The 19240-nt window shown below is 43.3% G+C and overlaps 1 protein-coding gene across 1 annotated transcript; it reads left to right on the top strand.

Annotated features, from left to right (window-relative positions):
* The first annotated feature begins 442 nt into the window (after nt 1-442).
* On the top strand, nt 443-18719 carry smarca4a (SWI/SNF related, matrix associated, actin dependent regulator of chromatin, subfamily a, member 4a). Its single transcript, XM_055035561.1, is given in 36 exon segments — nt 443-552; nt 2481-2744; nt 2904-3036; nt 3306-3749; nt 4400-4498; nt 4754-5009; nt 6162-6288; nt 6369-6542; nt 7190-7363; nt 7441-7608; nt 7687-7737; nt 7830-7960; nt 8235-8301; nt 8395-8507; nt 8598-8745; nt 8820-8983; nt 9073-9139; nt 9223-9333; nt 10250-10492; nt 11069-11182; nt 11280-11387; nt 12084-12170; nt 12246-12292; nt 12384-12550; nt 13525-13688; nt 14458-14685; nt 15261-15290; nt 15385-15462; nt 15556-15774; nt 15860-16119; nt 16715-16794; nt 16797-16819; nt 16905-17006; nt 17080-17212; nt 17294-17433; nt 18055-18719. Coding segments are annotated over 35 exon segments (4905 nt in total). The 5' UTR covers nt 443-552; nt 2481-2522; the 3' UTR covers nt 18088-18719.
* The last annotated feature ends 521 nt before the right edge of the window (nt 18720-19240 follow it).

Raw genomic sequence — 19240 nt, 5'->3', positions numbered from 1 at the left:
GGTTACATATTACCTCTTGTCTTTAACGCTGTGTTTATACACTGATCTGCTTTGGTGTAAATATAACGTTCTCCAAGCCTTAAAAAAGAAAAATTATTATTTGAAGACTGATTTAGCCAAATGAAGAAAAGCTATTAGAATTTTTATTATCATCAACCGAGTAATGGTGAGAGATTTCGTTTTGCTGTTGCAAACTAAAGGGCCCTTTGTTTTAATTTCCTGCTCGAATTAGTTCATTACACAATAAACTAGTGTTTTATAGAAATGTGTGAGATTAAATCCTATTGGTGTGTAATCGGGTTCCCTTCCCCCCGGTCCCCCTCGCACGGGCTTCTCGTTCTTTCGTGCACGTAAACGCAGGGCATGGCGATGCGCGGCAGGGGGCGCTGTTGAGTCGCACTGCGAAGCTCAGAGAGACCGAGACCGGAGGGGGGGAGGAAGGTTGTAGGAAAAAAACCAACCGGGTAGGTCGCTCTTTGTTTCTGGTTAGGGGGAAAAACCAGAAGACACTGCCACCGGTCAGAGCCCAAACATCAACATTCAAACTCTCGAGTAAGTGCTTTAAGTCTTTCTCTCTGTACGAGGACACTTTTAGCTCTGTTTCAGTGCTTTTGTGTGGATTCACTTTAGCTTTAGTGAGGGGGGTTTTCTAGAGAGAAAAAGCCCGACCGACATTACAGTGGCGCGGCAGAAGCGCAATGAATGAAAACTGGTTGAGAAGAACGGAGCCAAGAGTACGGGAGGCGCGTTGGATCAATCAGCTCCCAAAATGAGTGATGCTCCAACTTTTCACGTGTCGCCGCATCGCATCAAATATATCACCAAAAAATAAAAAAACGTCGTTTTTCTTACTTTTTTTTCCACCTGGTACAGCATGGCCGGGGAAGGCTAGCCGAACTAGCTCGTTAGCATGTTAGCAGTCGATGTTGTTGCTTCAGAGTTTTTTTTTTTTGGTGAATAGCTCTGAGTCGGGCGGCATTTTTGTAGCTTCTGTGCTATTTAAAGGCTTATTTTGACTGAAGTAGGTGTACCGTCGGTATAAATAAGCCGGTTGAACATTTAGTCGGTGCTGAGGTTCAGACAAAGGGTTTAAATAGTGTCATTGTAACCTTATCGGGTAAAGCCGGCTAGGCCTAGCTAACATTAGCAACGTCTGAAACAGTTTAAATGGGTGAAAACAGGCACCGACTCGTCCCTGTAAACACAGAAACAGCAGTACGGAGGGGGATTTTCTCGACTTTATTTATTAAACTCGTCGGTTTGTAGCTTATTTGAGTAAAATAATGACCCCTTAGTTTGTTCGCCTATTGTTGTGTTGCACAAAGGGACGTCTAAAAAAACTTCTGCCACATTCTCCTTCAAACCCTGAAAACTTGTAGCTTCAGCTACGTTGCCCGGGCAACCGTCCACCTGTCAAGTTCACAGATATGGAGAAGTTTAGAAACTATGAAACATAAACCATCTCCATTTATGTTAGCAATAAATCTAGTGCTAAGTGTTACAGATGTGTGCATCATTCTTGAGGAGTGTGCTGAAAAAAATACTTATTTGGCACAAAGTGCTCTAAGATCGATGTCTGGAGAAACTTTTGAGTAGGAAAGAATCAGCCTGTTGGTAACAGGGATCCTGAGAAGATGGATGTGTTTTTGACAGCTTTTTCCAGGTGTGGAGAAGTGTGGGGGGAAATAGAGCCGTCTGCAGATTTCATTCCCTCTTTGTATGATTTAAAAATCCATCTTTAGACCTGCCTGTTTCCATCCCAACAATCTTTGTATTCAGAACCTGCAGAAATACCGACCATAGATTCAGAGAGAAAATTTCTGTTTATTCTTCAAGAATTGCTGAACCGCAACAGAGATTGTTAGAATTTTGAAGAAACGTCTTGTATCTTAAAGGGGTTAGTGTCATGTGAAATTGACCTTTTTTAGCTTTACAACATGCTATGTTGTTATTCCCTTGTCAAAAACATACCTGAAGTGTTTCCTTAAGTCTTTCATGCATGTTTGAGAAATTCTTGAATCTCCCCATCACCTAATACCAGAGTGGATTGAGCTCCTTCAGACTAGCCAGCTGCAATTAGCAAACACCGGAAGGAACTGCACATCTGCTGAACTCATTATAGGAGACACTCCTCGGTGAAATGCTATTAAAAACATTGTTAAAGGGTGAATAGAGGTTTGATGCTGAGATGACTTTCTGAATATGAAGTTTCATAAAGAATAGGAGCTTCTTAAAAAGACAGCGGCCCAATTTAAAGTGTCAAATTACAAAGTAAAATTTATTTCAAGTCCTATTTGATATAGCATTTTTACACTAACTGCTACTTGATCATCCTTGTAAACTGGCAGCATGTGCCCAGAAAATACGTGATAAGAAACAAGATGGATGCCTTACTGGTGTTATTTTTACACTCCACTATATTAATAATCTCGATAAACTGTCTTTGTTTTCACTTGCTCTAATCTTATCTTCCTTTTTAGGGGTGCAAATTTCCGCTGCGCGTTTCCAGCTCCTCTTGAGAGATGTCGACCCCCGACCCACCGATGGGAGGGACGCCGCGGCCCGGTCCCTCCCCGGGCCCGGGACCATCTCCAGGAGGCATGATGGGCCCCAGCCCCGGGCCCTCGCCAGGCTCGGCCCACAACATGATGGGGCCCAGCCCGGGGCCGCCCGGCTCTGGCCACCCTCATCCCCCACAGGGACCCTCAGGATATCCTCAGGACAACATGCACCAGATGCACAAAGTACAAAGATTTATTTATTTTTGTTTGTTTTTAACAGTTTTTTTCTTTTCCTTGTTTTTTTTTTAAAACACACTTCTATGTCATCAATAATGTTCATGTGATAGATATTCAAATTCTCAGTTGATAATTTCCATCTTTATGTCTGAATATCTGGAACAGCCATTGGACCCCATGCACGATAAGGTCATGCCTGATGACCCTCGCTATGGTCAGATGAAGGGTATGGGCATGAGGCCTGGCGGACACAGCGGCATGGGACCGCCCCCCAGCCCAATGGACCAACATTCCCAGGGTAACTCCTGTCCCTTTCTTTTGAACTTCCACACTGAAGAGGAAAGAAACAAAATTTAACAGTTTCAAGTTTTAGATGTTTTAAAGTTCGGACCTGATTACTTACCTTGTTCTTTTAAAATATAAAATTCAACTCAAAAATATTTTATTTGTCCCAAAGGGGAAACTAAATGTTTTTGTAACTCAAATAAATTCAAAAGCGAAAGTTCCTCCTTTTTTCTTCTGTGACATCTCATTCAAGCCTCTCCCCTGCCTTGTCGCTGTTGCTAGGATACCCCTCTCCATTGGGCGGCTCGGAGCACGCGCCCAGTCCCGTCCCGGCCAACGGCCCCCCCTCCGGCCCCGGGGCCGGTCCCATGGAGGGCAGCGGGGACCCAGCTCAGAGCATGGGCCAACCCAACCGGGCCGGGCCCCCGGGTCCCGGTGGGCCGCCGGGTCCGGGGGTCGGTCCGGGCGCAGCGGGCGGACCCACTCCTTTCAACCAGAACCAGCTGCACCAACTCAGGGCCCAGATCATGGCTTACAAGATGCTGGCGCGCAATCACCCGATCCCAGAGCACCTGCAGCTGGCTGTGCAGGGCAAGAGGCCCATGCCTGGGATGCAGCAGCAGCCGCCCCCCATGCCTAACATGCCGCCCTCCGCCGGGCCTGGGGGCGGCCCACCTGCAGGGCCGGGACCGGGACCAGCTCAGACCAACTACAACAGACCTCATGGTGAGTGAAGGAAGACCAACACAAGGTATGGTATTTATTTTGTAACAAGTAAGCTTTGAACCCAAATATGTCTGAAATTACTTTTAGATATATTATTGGAGGCGCACCGATCCGATATCAGAATCTGTATTGGTCCTGATATTGAAAATAATATAATGTTATTTTCACAGATACCTGGTGATACAAAGTGTCAAATCCAAAAGGGCAGATCTAGTTCGTCTAATTCTATGCTTTGTGGTCTGATTGACATTATGCTTTCTTCCCGCATGAATAAATTCTCCATTGCATTCTGTGAACCATTTGAAAAAAAGTTTGTTGCGGTTGTTTTTGTAAAAGTAAATATTTACTTTACACTGGTTGTTTTACTCCTAACTGCACTGACCGAACAAATGAAAGTTGTTTTTACTTGTTTGACCTTCAAGCTTTTGAAGGTTTTATTTAAATGTGACGTACTGGTGCAGAGTTAGCAAATACATTTGTAACTCTGTACCTTTAAGTGAATTCAGATCATTTTCTGTATCAAGTTGGTATCGTCCAAAGCTAAAGCGCAGTCATTGCTATCGAAAGTGAAAAAAGTGGATCGGTGCATCCTTACTGATCGCCTATAAAAATGAAGGTAAATATTGTAATTTTTCTTTTTCTTATTTTAGGGATGGTAGGTCCCAACATGGCGCCACCCGGACCCGCAGGAGTTCCTCCTGCTATGCAAGGCCAGCCTGCCAACGGACCACCCAAATCATGGCCTGAAGGTAAACCCGCTCATAGCCCCAAATGCTTGAATATTTCTATTATTTATTTATTCCTCTCCATTTCTGTGACAAAGCAGGACGATGCTTCTCAGGGATCTACGTTCAGTTAGAAAAAAATAGTCAAAAGTGAAGATTTAAAAAAAGAAACTGGACACAAAAACGTGAAAAATAACTACAATAATGTCCCGTTTACAATCTAAAACGGATCACGATTCATTTCATGCGCTTAAATAAAAATGAATTCTTCCTTTCCAGGACCAATGGTGAACGCCGCCGCCCCATCCAATCCTCCCCAGAAGTTGATTTCCCCCCAGCCCACCGGCAGACCCTCCCCCGCCCCGCCGTCCGTGCCTCCAGCTGCCTCCCCTGTGATGCCCCCGCAGACGCAGTCGCCGGGGCAACCTGCGCAGCTCCCTCCCATGATGCTGCACCAGAAGCAGAACCGCATCACCCCTATCCAGAAGCCCCACGGGCTGGACCCGGTGGAGATCCTCCAGGAGAGAGAGTACAGGTGAGGAGGGCGGAGGGGCCGATACGGAGCGGCACAACTCCATATCGTCCTCATGGCTGTGGCTCCCAGCTTTGGCTTGTTGATTCCAATTTTAGCTATGTTTTCTGTAAGAACTGCAGCGTAAAGACACAAGAATGAACGGCAGCGAAAATATTAAATGAATAAACAAAATTAAGGAGGAAAAAATTTATAGAATGGAAAGAAAACACCAGTGAAAATAAGAAATGAATGAAAAAAAATATATAAAATGATTACAATTATTTGTTAAAATGAAATCTAGATAAAACGTAATGGAAAATTTAATTTAAAAAAATGTATACAAAAAAATAAATGGAATAGATTTATGGATAGATGGAATTATTTACTTTCTGCCGAAAGTAAATAAAACTAAGTAGAAGAACCCGAACAAATACAAGAATGCAAATGGAAAAAAAATATTTGTTTAAAAATAAGAAAAAAGAACAGGTGAAAAAAATAATAAAAACAAAAAATATATAAAAACAAATGAAGAGGAAAAAAGAACTGCAGTGAAAATAAATACATATTTAAAATGTAAAAAATGCATAAAAGTTGTTTGAAAAAATAATGGGGAAAAAAGCATTTCTTTTATCGTTGGATATTTATATTAGAAGCGAACTGGATCATCTAAGCAAACAGATTACACTTCTGCATCGGCATGCTAGTAATGTTGTATGACTGCTTGTCATGGAGGTTGTTGTCATGTTTGAGGCGTTCTAAGAACGACGCACAGCAACAGAATTCACCACAGAACAAAGCAGAGAAACACTTTGCTTGTATTGAAAATGTAATTTTGTTTGAACAGATTTGGGCAAAAGTTTATGAATAAAGTTGTTCTCGAGTCTTTGAACAAAAAGTAAGGAGCTAAAGACACCTGCAACTCACACTGAACACAAGGTGTCGCTGTAGAGAAGGTGACAACATCTGCACAGCAGGAATATGCAGAACAAGAAAGAACAGGAAGTACACTTCTAAGAGACAAAATAAAGTTTAGTAAATCTAGGATTGTCCAGGATTATTGTCCAAATCATGGAGGGTTCTAAACATCTTAAGTTTAGATTCTTTTATAGAAAGTTTGGGCCTTCATTGTTGGACAGAAAATGAAAGAAATTAACCGGTGCTTCTTTATTTCAGGCTACAAGCTCGTATTGTTCACCGCATCCAGGAGCTGGAGCATCTGCCTGGCTCACTTGCTGGTGATCTGAGGACAAAGGCCACCATCGAGCTCAAGGCTCTGAGGCTGCTGACATTCCAGAGACAGGTACACCCTCACCATACTGGCTTTATCGTCATGATTAGTTTCTAGCAAGTTACTTAGTTTTTATATTTTTTTGCCTACAGCTGCGTCAAGAGGTGGTGGCTTGCATGCGTCGGGACACAGCTTTGGAAACTGCCCTGAACGCCAAAGCGTACAAGCGGAGCAAGCGTCAGTCTCTACGAGAAGCCCGGATCACAGAGAAGCTGGAGAAACAGCAGAAGATCGAACAAGAGCGAAAACGTCGCCAGAAACACCAGGTAGAGAAGCTTTCATTAATTAATGCTGGAGCTGGTGGATGTTTATATGCACAGCGACAAAGAAGGTGGATGAGAGGGTGATTAAAGAATGACAAACGGAAAACAATTTAAAAAGGTTTAGGCTTTATATAAAGTCTGAACAAATGACAGAATTTAAAGTCAAGTTCTAGACAGCTATCCATTCATCTGATCTATCAGCTGGCTAGCTTGTCATATATATTGATCTAGCTGGCTAGCTATTTACTTGCCTAGCTAGCAGTCTATCTGGTTAGCCATTTGTCCAGATATCATGGTTGCTACTTATCTGCATACCTTGTGACTACGTATTTATCTATCTGGTTAAGTAGCTGGCATCTGGCTAGCATATTAGCCATCTATGTATCTGGTCAGCATACTAGCTAACTATTTGGGTAGCATACTAACTGTCCAACGGGTTAGCATACAAACTAACTATGTATCTGGATGAGCATACAAGCTAACTATCTTGTTAGCATACTAGCTAAATATATGGCTAGAATACTAGCTATGTTTATGGCTAGTGGATGTGGCTAGCTAGCTATCAAAAACATCTGAAAACGCTGGGATTTTAAGTCTGACGGCGACTATGATGAGTCTTTATGAACCATAGAATTGGTTTCTCCTGACAGGAATACCTCAACAGCATCCTGCAGCATGCCAAGGACTTTAAAGAATACCACCGCTCCATCACAGCCAAGATCCAGAAGGCCACCAAGGCTGTGGCCACCTATCACGCCAACACCGAGCGTGAGCAGAAGAAAGAGAACGAGCGCATCGAAAAGGAGCGAATGCGGCGGCTGATGGTGAGACTTTCTTTCTTTATCCAAACACAAAATGGTCCAGTAAGTCCAAGTTGAGCTCACTCTGAACATTCCCCAAGGCTGAGGATGAGGAGGGCTACCGGAAGCTCATCGACCAGAAGAAAGATAAACGCCTGGCCTATCTGCTGCAGCAGACCGATGAATACGTGGCCAACCTCACAGAGTTGGTGCGCGCCCACAAGGCAGCACAAGCTCTCAAGGAGAAGAAGAAGAAGAAGAAAAAGAAGGTTTACCTCGCCTCAGACAATGTCTGAACTTTGAGGTTGTGATGGTGTTTCTCACAATGATTCTGTGTTTGTTTTAAGAAGCCAGATGCCGTTGAAGGCGGTGCGCCTGCTATGGGACCTGATGGAGAGGTGAGCTTAGAGGAAAATCTTTGTTTGCTCCCACTGGGCCACCGTCTCCAGTACCAGCTCAGCGTTTTGATTGTTCTTCTCTCTTCTACCAGCCTCTAGACGAAACCAGTCAGATGAGCGACCTGCCGGTGAAGGTCATCCATGTGGACAGTGGAAAGATCCTGACAGGCGTCGACGCACCCAAGGCTGGCCAATTGGAAGCCTGGTTGGAAATGAACCCTGGGTAATTATCATGACGCACTTGCTTTAAAAAAAAAAAACAATAACAAACTTTTTGATTATATCTCATTTCAGTTTTATGTCCTCACATGTAAAAACACCAGTAGATAAAATAAGTGCAGGATTATGATCTGTGCTTACTAAGCACAAGTCCTATTGAGGCTTGTTTTAGTGACCAGCTGAGAAAATATTAGCTGATTGATCGGCTCATCGGTTCTTATCACATCGGTTTGCTTTTGCGTTCGCTTTAATAACGGAACGTTGCGCGTTCCCTGCAGCTACGAAGTGGCACCGCGTTCTGACAGCGAGGACAGCGGTTCAGAAGACGAAGAGGAGGAAGATGAGGTACGTACCGTTTCCCTCCAAATATAACGCAGTGAAAGGCGTTCGCTTCTGGCGCTCACTTTGAAAACAAACAAAAAAAAAACTTGTTGCCAGGACGACGCAGAGGACCAGCCTCAGCCCACGACAGCTCCAACCGAGGAGAAGAAGAAGATTCCAGACCCCGACAGCGAAGACGTTTCGGAAGTTGACGTCCAGCACATCATCGAGTAACTGCCAACTCTTAGCTCCGCCTCCTCCGGCGCATTTTCAGGCGTCGGCGACTCGCTTTTCACCCGAGTTGCTGTTTTCTCTCCCAGGCACGCCAAGCAGGACGTCGACGATGAATACGGCAGCGCCAGCTTCAACCGAGGCCTGCAGTCGTACTACGCCGTGGCGCACGCCGTCACCGAGAAAGTGGATAAGCAGTCCTCTCTGATGGTCAACGGGACGCTCAAGCAGTACCAGGTAAAGCGTCTGCTGCCGACCGCGACGCGGCTGATTTAAGAAGGTTGGGCGGGGCTAACTGTGCCGACCGTCAGATTAAAGGTCTGGAGTGGCTGGTGTCGCTTTACAACAACAACCTGAACGGCATCCTGGCCGACGAGATGGGCCTGGGCAAGACCATCCAGACCATCGCCCTCATCACGTACCTCATGGAGCTCAAGCGCATCAACGGGCCCTTCCTCATCATCGTACCGCTCTCGTGAGTCTCGGCGTGACCAGATTCACGTTTCACCGGCGACGACTGTCCAGGTGACTCTTCCCAACAGAAAGCAATCTCCTCTGTTTCAGGACTTTATCGAACTGGGTGTACGAGTTTGACAAATGGGCTCCGTCAGTGGTGAAAGTCTCCTACAAGGTACATTGTTGCTCGGTTACCGTTTCCTCCGCCTCGCCAACGGTTCTGGTTCTGTTTCCTGATCGCGTTCCGGTCTCCTCCAGGGCTCCCCACAGGCTCGCCGCTCGTTTGTTCCCATCCTGCGGAGCGGGAAGTTCAACGTGCTGCTCACCACGTATGAGTACATCATCAAGGACAAGCAGGTCTTAGCCAAGGTAACGGCAATCTGTTTCTTTACACCATCCTGCAAAGTTGTTCAGTAGGATAACGCAAGGCAGTATTTGGGTTTCTAGTTTGTTTTTGGGTTTTTTTTTCTACCGACAAGCATTTAAAAAGTGTGGATTGTGTTTGTATCCAGTTTCTAATAGCATGGAGAAGCAGCACTGGCTGAAAGTCTGTTAGTTTGTTTCTCTACTAGTTTGTCCGCAAGCTGATGGTTTTGTCCATTTTACTAGGTAAAGTAGCCGGAGCTCAATCTGATTGGTTGGAGACCGCCTGTAAACATAAATTAATAATACAGACCTCAATTAAACTTAGGTCTGTACTTTGATTAGGTCACATGAACATGACCTAAATCACTGTTGTAGCTCTGGTTGTATGTTCGATGGTCGTCAGGTTCTGTGAAGTAGTTGGAGAAAACAAACCCAACTGTGATTAGCTAACCTGTCCCTCCTAAAGCCATTAGAGCATGTCGCGTCCTCAAAGAGCCTTCAAAAGTCTTAAATTCATGTATCAAAAATAAAATCCTTAAAATGCTGGTTTCTCCCAGAAAACTTGCTAAGCTCATTTTTCTGGGAGCGCCAGGCCCGCCATCCAACGGCTCGCTGTTATTGAATTAAAAAATGTTTAAAGTTGACAGGAAAACTGAAAATAATTGAAAAACAGAAAATAATAACTGATAATTGTGTTATTGGAAGACTGGATGATTAATACCTAAACTCCAACTGTGAAGTCCTGAAAAAAAAGAGGAAAAAAAGTAAATTGTACCCTTTAAACTGATTTTTTTTTTTTAATTTTTATAACAATGACTTTGAGTCCAGAGTCAATAAATGTGGATCTTCACACTTGCAGCACTTTGTACAGATTCATAACGTTGAAATCTAAAAGTCGCAAATCATCGTTCCCCCGCAGATCCGCTGGAAGTACATGATCGTGGACGAAGGCCACCGCATGAAGAACCACCACTGCAAGCTCACGCAGGTCCTGAACACGCACTACCTGGCGCCACGGCGCCTCCTGCTGACGGGGACGCCGCTGCAGAACAAGCTGCCCGAGCTCTGGGCCCTGCTCAACTTCCTGCTGCCCACCATCTTCAAGAGCTGCAGCACCTTCGAGCAGTGGTTCAACGCTCCGTTCGCCATGACCGGGGAAAAGGTCGGTCAGGCTTATCGACTTTTAACACGCCGTGCCCCCCCGACGGCATTAGCCTCAGTTAGGGGGCCCCTTTGAAAACCTACTGACTATTCTAGAAAATACGTGAAGAAACATCAAATTTGAATGTTTTTTAGTCTCTATGCAATAGTTATTACATTCATTTAGCATAAATGCTAACCCATTCAGGATGAGGATCAATTAATCACCCAGCTTGAAACTGACCTCGCATTAACACAACATCTTAAGATACACAACCTCAACACATGCAACACATTTTCTGAATAAACTACTTTAACTTAAGAGGAGATCTGTGTGTTGGTGAAATCTTATCGTAACAAAAACCAAAAGTTCTGTAATTCATCCTACCAAAAAAATCAAATGTACAAGGGTGGACCTAAGACGAGAACCAAGCAAACACACATATCAAATTTGTTGATCAATGTTCCATTCAGGAAACTTTAAGCTTTCGGTTTTTAGCTTTGATTTAAAGGAACTCTGCGTTTTGGACGTTTGTTCCAGATTAGCAGAGCGTCATAAAGCTAATCCAGCACCAATAAATGTCATTTGACCACAAAGGTGGACCTGAACGAAGAGGAGACCATCCTGATCATCCGACGTCTGCACAAGGTGCTCCGCCCGTTCCTGCTGCGCCGGCTTAAGAAAGAGGTGGAGGCCCAGCTGCCAGAGAAGGTGACCATAGAAACATGAAAACGCATAGAAAACTTATTTGTTTAATGTTGTAACATGTGTTTTGTTTTTTTTAATCTCCCCTCATCGGTCGCCGCAGGTGGAGTACGTGATCAAGTGCGACATGTCGGCTCTGCAGAGAGTTCTGTACCGCCACATGCAGGCCAAAGGCGTTCTGCTGACCGATGGCTCGGAAAAAGACAAGAAGGTAACGCCATCGTTTTGTAAAAAAAAATAATAATAATCCAAGGTTTGAACATGAAATCCTTAAAAATGCTACAATTCTAGTTGGTTCTGCATAAAGTTCTTGGAAGTGCTTCATATTCAAACTGCACAATTTTGTAATAAAGTCCAATTTAAAGCCTAAATTTGTAAAAGTGTTACAGTGGAAAGCAGATCTTTTCATACACCTGATAATTTTTTTTCTCATTGTTAAATCAGACTAAAATCTAAAATGTTCTTAAGATTATTTCCATTTTCTAAATGTCAGAAAACATGGTGAGAATTTTTTATTTTATGTTTGAATTTTTCTTAATTGCTCAATCAGATACTGATCTGTTCACTTGAAATAAAGGTTATTTTTGCGTTACACAACATTTCATTATTTTGCTCTCAGACAAGTCAGGTGTGAGAGCATTTTCAAAACATAACATTTTTCTATTTTAGTTTATTTTGCTGAAGTCTACCACAAGACGTAATCAATAACAGTAATAACTAATATCAAACAATAGTGAATTGACACTTTTTAAAACATTATTAGATCATTTATTGTTTTAAGTGTTGGAACTAGAAAATGTTTGAAATAGAATAAAAATTATTCTTTTTTTTTTTTTTTTTTTTTGTCTTTAAGAAGATATTTAGCAAACTACAGGTTTCATTTCTGTTTTTTTTTTAATGTTTTTAGGGTAAAGGCGGGACAAAGACCCTGATGAACACCATCATGCAGCTGAGGAAGATTTGCAACCACCCCTACATGTTCCAGCACATTGAGGCACGAAGCTGCACAAACAAACGCAAACGCTCTGCAAACGTATCTGGAAAACTAAAGTTTACATTTTTTTCGTAGGAGTCCTTTTCCGAGCATCTTGGCTTTTCCGGAGGAATCGTGACTGGGTATTTTACAACGAAACTCTGATTCCTCGTGCATGAATGTGTTTGTATACATGACGACTGACTGTTTTTTTTAAATTTATTTCTTTGTCAGCCCTGATCTGTACCGCGCCTCAGGAAAGTTCGAGCTGCTGGATCGCATCCTGCCCAAGCTGAGAGCCACCAAACACAAAGTGCTGCTTTTCTGCCAGATGACGTCGCTCATGACCATCATGGAGGACTACTTCGCCTACCGCAATTTCAAATACCTGCGTTTGGATGGTAAACAAAAAAAAAATACAAAATAGAAGACGAAAAGAGTAACTTTATGTGCAAAAATAAACCTGTAACATCAAAAGGTTTGTATTTGTTTCTAGGAATTCGATCAACAACAAAAATATCATAATACAAAGATTTATTAAATACAGATAAATACAGTTTGAACACTAATTTGAGTGAACAGACTTTACAGGCATTGAAAACCAAAATTCAGTTCCTAAGACACCTATTCACTAACTATTAATTTGAATTAAGGTCATTGTTATTTTAAAACTAAATGTAGGTTATGTCATGAAATACATGATAATTGGGAAACGGAAAGGTCATTGCTGGTTAAAGTTCTGCATCCAGTGAAATGATAGAAAGTTGAGTGGAAGGAAAAAAATATGTGGCAGAAAACTAAGGTGAGAATTCATAACATCCAAGAAGTGCTACACCACATTAATGCAATGTTTTTTATTTTTGTTCTGCGCTATGCTTGAACAAAGTAAAGCATTATTATTAATCATTTTATTTTCATTATTATTAATTCATTCAAACGGAGCCCTGACCTAGTATTGGTTGGATATGCTGTATAGCAAATACTTTTCAGTAAGCCAAAATTTCTGGATTAAAGTTCTTTAAAATAAAATGAAAATCTGAACTAAATATGTCACTTTTTAATGGTGTGCATGTGGGATTATCTTTAGCTTTAATTACTCTAGTAAATTAACCGTATTATCTTTAGATTTACTCGAATAAAATGTAATAAATAAAACAAATATAATGTGGAGTGAAACCACTTTTCTCTGCGATCTTGACCTGGATTAGTGTGAAAATTATTAGATGAAACAAAATTGGGGGAAAAAAAGAATAAAGTGATAAAACAATATGAGAAATAGCTGAAATGTTCAGAACGATGTTCCCTCATCAGCCCCTTGTTGGAATTCGGATGTATTTTTTTCTTCTCCAACATGGTTTTGTTTCCGACCCCTAAGGAACCACCAAAGCAGAAGACCGCGGCATGCTGCTGAAAACCTTCAACGACCCGGCCTCAGAGTACTTTGTGTTCTTGCTGAGCACCAGGGCAGGAGGCCTGGGGCTGAACCTGCAGTCTGCCGACACCGTCATCATCTTCGACAGCGACTGGAACCCTCACCAGGTGAAGCACAGGAAGCGCTCTGAACCAGTCATTCTGCTCTAACCGTAATAACCGCTGGACTACATGGTATAATATTCTGCTCACAATACAATTTATATCACGGGATTCAGCAAATGATATGAGATTTTAGAGGGACAGAGGGATTTCGGTGACATTTTGTGACTGATCCATAGACTTTTATTGAATTAATTGAACTGATGGCGTAATACTGGTGTAATAAATGTTATACATTTGCTTTGTTTAAATGTTAGTTGTTTGGCTTTGTGTATATGGCTATGCAGAAAATGATACTTTTTTGTCTTATTCACTTATATTAGATAATGTAATTTAACCATTTCATTATATAATTAACTGTAACTGATTGTTTCATGTTATTTTTAACGCACACGTGCAACTGGGTAAAAATGTCATGTGTGAAGGCTGTCATTTAATTCATGTGGATTTGACATAAAACTCAAAGTAGGATTCAATATATTGATACTCACAGATGAAAAATGTACACTTTGAAGAAAAAAAACTAAAACTATTGTGGAATTGATCAAGTTACACAGGTCTAGTGTAATGATAATAATAATAATAATAAGGCCTCTTGTTAACAATCTCATGACATGCTAACAGCTCAATATTCAGGCAGCAGAGACCAGGACGACACAATCGGTTGTTAGCTAACAATGCTAATCCAAGGCTCCATTTTAAATCTCTCTTGTTTCGACTTGAAGTTTTTTTTCTCGTATCTGAACCGATGTTGTTCTTTGCACTTTCGTCACAGGATCTTCAGGCTCAAGACAGAGCGCACCGCATCGGGCAGCAAAACGAGGTGCGCGTGCTCCGCCTCTGCACCGTCAACAGCGTGGAGGAGAAGATCCTGGCGGCGGCCAAGTACAAGCTGAACGTGGACCAGAAGGTCATCCAAGCCGGCATGTTCGACCAGAAGTCCTCCGGCTACGAGCGGCGGGCCTTCCTGCAGGCCATCCTGGAGCACGAGGAGCAGGACGAGGTCAGGGACCGGTCTTACTGTGAGGTCTTACAGGTCATCTTTAAAAAGGCTTAAAAAATCTGAAATTCACGTATCTACCCAAAGCAAGCCTGACGCAATAACAAATTTTGCCAGAGGACAAATTGTCCCAGCAGTTATTGCGATAAACAATAATATTGTGGCTATGGCTTAATCATGAATGTTTGCACTCAAAAAGGTTTAACTTTGTGAACAACACTTAATTCTTAAATTGTAAGATATTTTAGAAATCTAAAATCAATAAATAAAATGAAAATACGAACCAAATGGATCTGAAATCATAAATAAAATGGATTATAACGTCTCTGTAAGCAACATTTTAATTGAAAATGTATTATGATGTGAGCTTACATTTAATTTATCAAGCAATTAATGGATACATTGCTTATTGCGACAGGCTTCATCTGAAGTTGAAGCTTTAAAAAGCCTTACATTTATGGAGTGAAAATTAAGGCCTTAAAATCTCTTAAATCCATTTCAAAATATATAAGTTGGCCTTAAATTTGCTACTTTGTTTTTTTTCTATGTCAATCATGTGTGTTGGATTTGACACACAGGGAGTAACAACTGAGTCATCATCACTCACGGTGAACCTAAACACAGCGAGCTAGCTGCTAATATACCCATGCTAACTTTTTTTTTTTGTTGCAAGAAATGAAAGCAAAATCCTTTTCCTTGCAGGAGGAGGACGAGGTGCCAGACGATGAGACCGTCAATCAAATGATTGCAAGAAGTGAAGAAGAGTTTGAGCTTTTTATGGTAAGTTTAGTTTCTATTTTTCGTTTCCGTTTCCCGAATTCGTTCGCTGGTATTTGCGGAGTTGGATTCTCATCTGTTCCGTTTGGCTTGCAGCGAATGGACCTGGACAGGCGCCGCGAGGACGCCCGCAACCCCAAGAGGAAGCCGCGCCTGATGGAGGAGGACGACATGCCGGGCTGGATCTTGAAGGACGACGCCGAGGTGGAGAGGCTGACCTGCGAGGAGGAGGAGGAGAAGATGTTCGGCCGCGGCTCCCGTCAGCGCAAGGAAGTGGACTACAGCGACTCGCTGACCGAGAAGCAGTGGCTCAAGGTGGGACAGAGCGGGGGGAAACCTGCGAGGGTTTAAACCGGCTTTGGAGACGACCTTCTGACTCGCCGCTCTCCTCCTCCTTTAGGCCATAGAAGAAGGAAACCTGGAGGACATAGAGGAGGAGGTGCGGCACAAAAAGACCACCAGGAAACGCAAGAGGGAGCGCGACCACGACGGCAGCCCGGCCATGCCCAGCTCCAGCCACCGCGGCCGGGACAGGGACGACAACGGGAAGAAGGCCAAGAAACGCGGTCGGCCGCCGGCGGAGAAGCTCTCCCCCAACCCGCCGTCGCTCACCAAAAAGATGAAGAAGATCGTCGACGCCGTCGTCAAGTACAAGGACGGGTAAGACGGGCGGAACGCTACCAAGTCAGAGGAAGCCTCATGGTTGTTAGCGCCGCTCACGTGCAAGTGTTTGGAGCTCAGAACTAGAACTGCTGAAAAAGTGACATGAACAGTTAAAACAAGCACGATAATTTCCATTTGCTTGATTTCTGCTTTCTTTTTCTTCTTTTCTGTCTCTTTCCACTAAAAATTATCTGGTGCTTTGGTCTCAGCTAGACTAGTTTTGTTTACAAAGACTTTATGATTCATTTTATTTGTTGTTTTGTTTATTTCTATTGAAAATGGCTTCCAGTTCCAGCATTAAATATTCAATTTAAAGTTTATTGATCTGTTCTTGTTAGTGTGCGATATATTAGCCGAAAATGGTCTCAAATCAACAATATTATCGTTTATCGCGATATCGTCCAGGACAGTTTATTGCGACGCAAAACCAAGGTTTTTGTGACGGTTTCCAATCTGCAGCTATTCAGGTTTCAGGTCTTCAGATTTCTCTAGAAGAACAATCATTAATGTTAGCTCCTCTGTTTTGGACCCGACCGACGCAGATCGGTCGTTTTCCACTCTTTAGGCTGAAGCTCTGGTTTTCTCCCTGCAGTAATGGCCGCCAGCTGAGCGAGGTCTTCATCCAGCTGCCGTCTCGTAAGGAGCTGCCGGAGTACTACGAGCTGATCCGCAAGCGGTGGACTTCAAGAAGATCAAGGTGGGCAAGAAACGGCTTCGCGTTTCCCTCCTCTCCGCTCCGCTTCCCATTCACCGCTCTCTCCGCTCCTCCCTGCTGCTCTCAGGAGCGGATCCGCAGTCACAAGTACCGCAACCTCAACGACCTGGAGAAGGACGTGATGCTGCTGTGTCAGAACGCCCAGACCTTCAACCTGGAGGGCTCTCTGGTGAGATCCGTCGCAAAGCCGTCCGACTCGTTTCCCCGCCCCGACTTAAACGCGTCAACGGCGACTCTTCCAGATCTACGAGGACTCCATCGTGCTCCAGTCCGTCTTCACCAGCGTGAGGCAGAAGATCGAGAAAGACGACGAGAGCGAGGGAGAGGAGAGCGAGGAGGAGGAGGAGGAGATGGACGAAGGCTCCGAGTCTGAATGTGAGAATGAGAGAGAGAGAGAGAGAGGCGTAAAGCACCGATTAGTGTTTTCTTCACGTCTTCGTGTTTTCTCCCCCTCAGCTCGATCGGTGAAGGTGAAGATCAAGCTGAGCCGGAAGGAAAAGGGCGACCGAGGGGGCAAAGGTCAGAGGCGGAGAGGCCGCGGCTCCCGGGCCAAACCTGTTGTCAGCGACGACGACAGCGAGGACGAGCAGGAGGAGGTGAGGGGGGCGCTGGAGACCGGGTTAACCCGTTCTGGATAAGAGAGGGAAAAGAAAATGGAGGACAGGAAACTATTCCCAGAGTTAATGTCCTTCTCTTCCTTCCTCTGTGTTTTTTCTTTCCTCCTTCCGTTTTTGCTTCTTTTCTCCCATTTTTCGTTAATTTTTCTGCACTTTTTTCTCTTATCCTTCAATCCTTCTTATCATCTGTCCTTCATTCATTCTGATCGTTTCTTTCTTTTTTCTTCTTCCCTTTTCTTTCTTTGTGTATCAGCCTTTCCTTCTTATTCCTTTCTTTTTCCTCTGTTCTCTCTTTCCTTATGTCTTTTTTCTCTTGCGTTCTTTTTCTTTCTTCCTTTTGTTCTGAAAGTCTTGCCTTTTAATTTTTTCTTCCTTTCTGTCCTTCAATCTTTGACATTCTTCCTTCCTTTCCTTCCCTCCTTCCTTCCTTCCTTCCTTCCTTCCTTCCTTCCAGGACGTCGTCATATTTCCATCTTAAAAGGGACTGAAAACTGTAGGAATGTGAGGAAAAGTCAGGAGCCTTGTTCATAGTTTGACATGAATCTCTGTGTTTAGTTTGTTTTGTACGGAAAGCAGTAAACGTCTCGTTTCCCTCTGCAGGAGCGTTCGGCCAGTGGCAGTGAGGATGATTGAAGCGAACCCCGTCGCTTCGCTCGACTTTATATTCCCCTAGACGCAGCAGGGAGGCGCCCAGAGGAGAGGATTAGTTTTACCTAGACGAGCTGATTTTTAGTGTCACAGTCAGCATTTAAGTATACTATTAATTAAAAAAAAATATGAACGCTATGAACCATCTATTTCATATTTAAACCATGTCCCAGAATGAATGGTAGTGTCTTCTCTTTTTTTTTTTTTTTTTTTTTGTTTTGTTTTGTTTTCCTGTAAGTGGCACCCTGACAGAGCCTGAGTCATCATGGACAGGTTGTGGTTTTGTTGTTGATTCTTTTTTTTTTTTTTTTTTTTTTTGTCATTCTTCTTTTTTTTAATTACAACTCAAAGTGACATACATCTTTCTTTTTTGCCGTCTTCGTCAAGACGGAGTGTACTGCATTCCTCAAAGTCCCTTTTGGATGCGTGTTTGTGGAAATGCTGGATGTGTCTTCACTGTGTTTAATTTAATGACGAGGACGGGAACGCGGTACGTCCCACCGCCGCCTCCTCCCTCTCAGGTCACATTTGGTAATAGGGGGGAGGGGGAGACAGGACCTTTTTCTCGTGTCACTGTCACTGGATTCCATAAAGTACAATAAACACGTCTCAGTTCAGTCGTTGTTCTGCGTCACTCTGTCGTCTCCGGACGTAGCACCTTTAAGCGCCAGCATTTTGTGTTTTCCAGTCTCTTGCTCCCATCTTGGAGCACATCAAAGCCACTGTTTACCTTCAACATTGTAAAAATGCTGTGTCACATATCAAATATGTGCAAAAGCCTTTTTGTGCGGTGAAAAAAGGTAGAAAAAAAAAAGTCCCACAAAAAAACTTGAATTTTTTCTGGAAAAAAGGTTGAAATTTCTGAGTTTGAAAAGTGGAACGTTTTGCTCTATAGTTCTGGAGCAACGACTGAAAAGGCCTGAACTCTGAGCTTCGCCCTGGTTTCTGATGCATACAGCACGACTTCTGCATTGACTCCATCTGTCCACCAGGGGGCCCCACGAGAGCATGCAATAGCGTCCTCCTCTTTTTCTCAGTCGTTGTTCACTTTTCACAGCAGGCTCAGATACTTTGTGTTGACAGAGGACTCCTGTCTTGCAACCCCAGCTCTCAGCGGTTGAAATTGGCTTATTGGAAG

This window comes from Poeciliopsis prolifica, unplaced genomic scaffold (genome assembly GCF_027474105.1).
Source record: "Poeciliopsis prolifica strain line A6 unplaced genomic scaffold, Auburn_PproV2 SCAFFOLD010, whole genome shotgun sequence".
NCBI lineage: Eukaryota > Metazoa > Chordata > Actinopteri > Cyprinodontiformes > Poeciliidae > Poeciliopsis > Poeciliopsis prolifica.
This window is presented reverse-complemented; position numbering and strand designations above follow the sequence as displayed.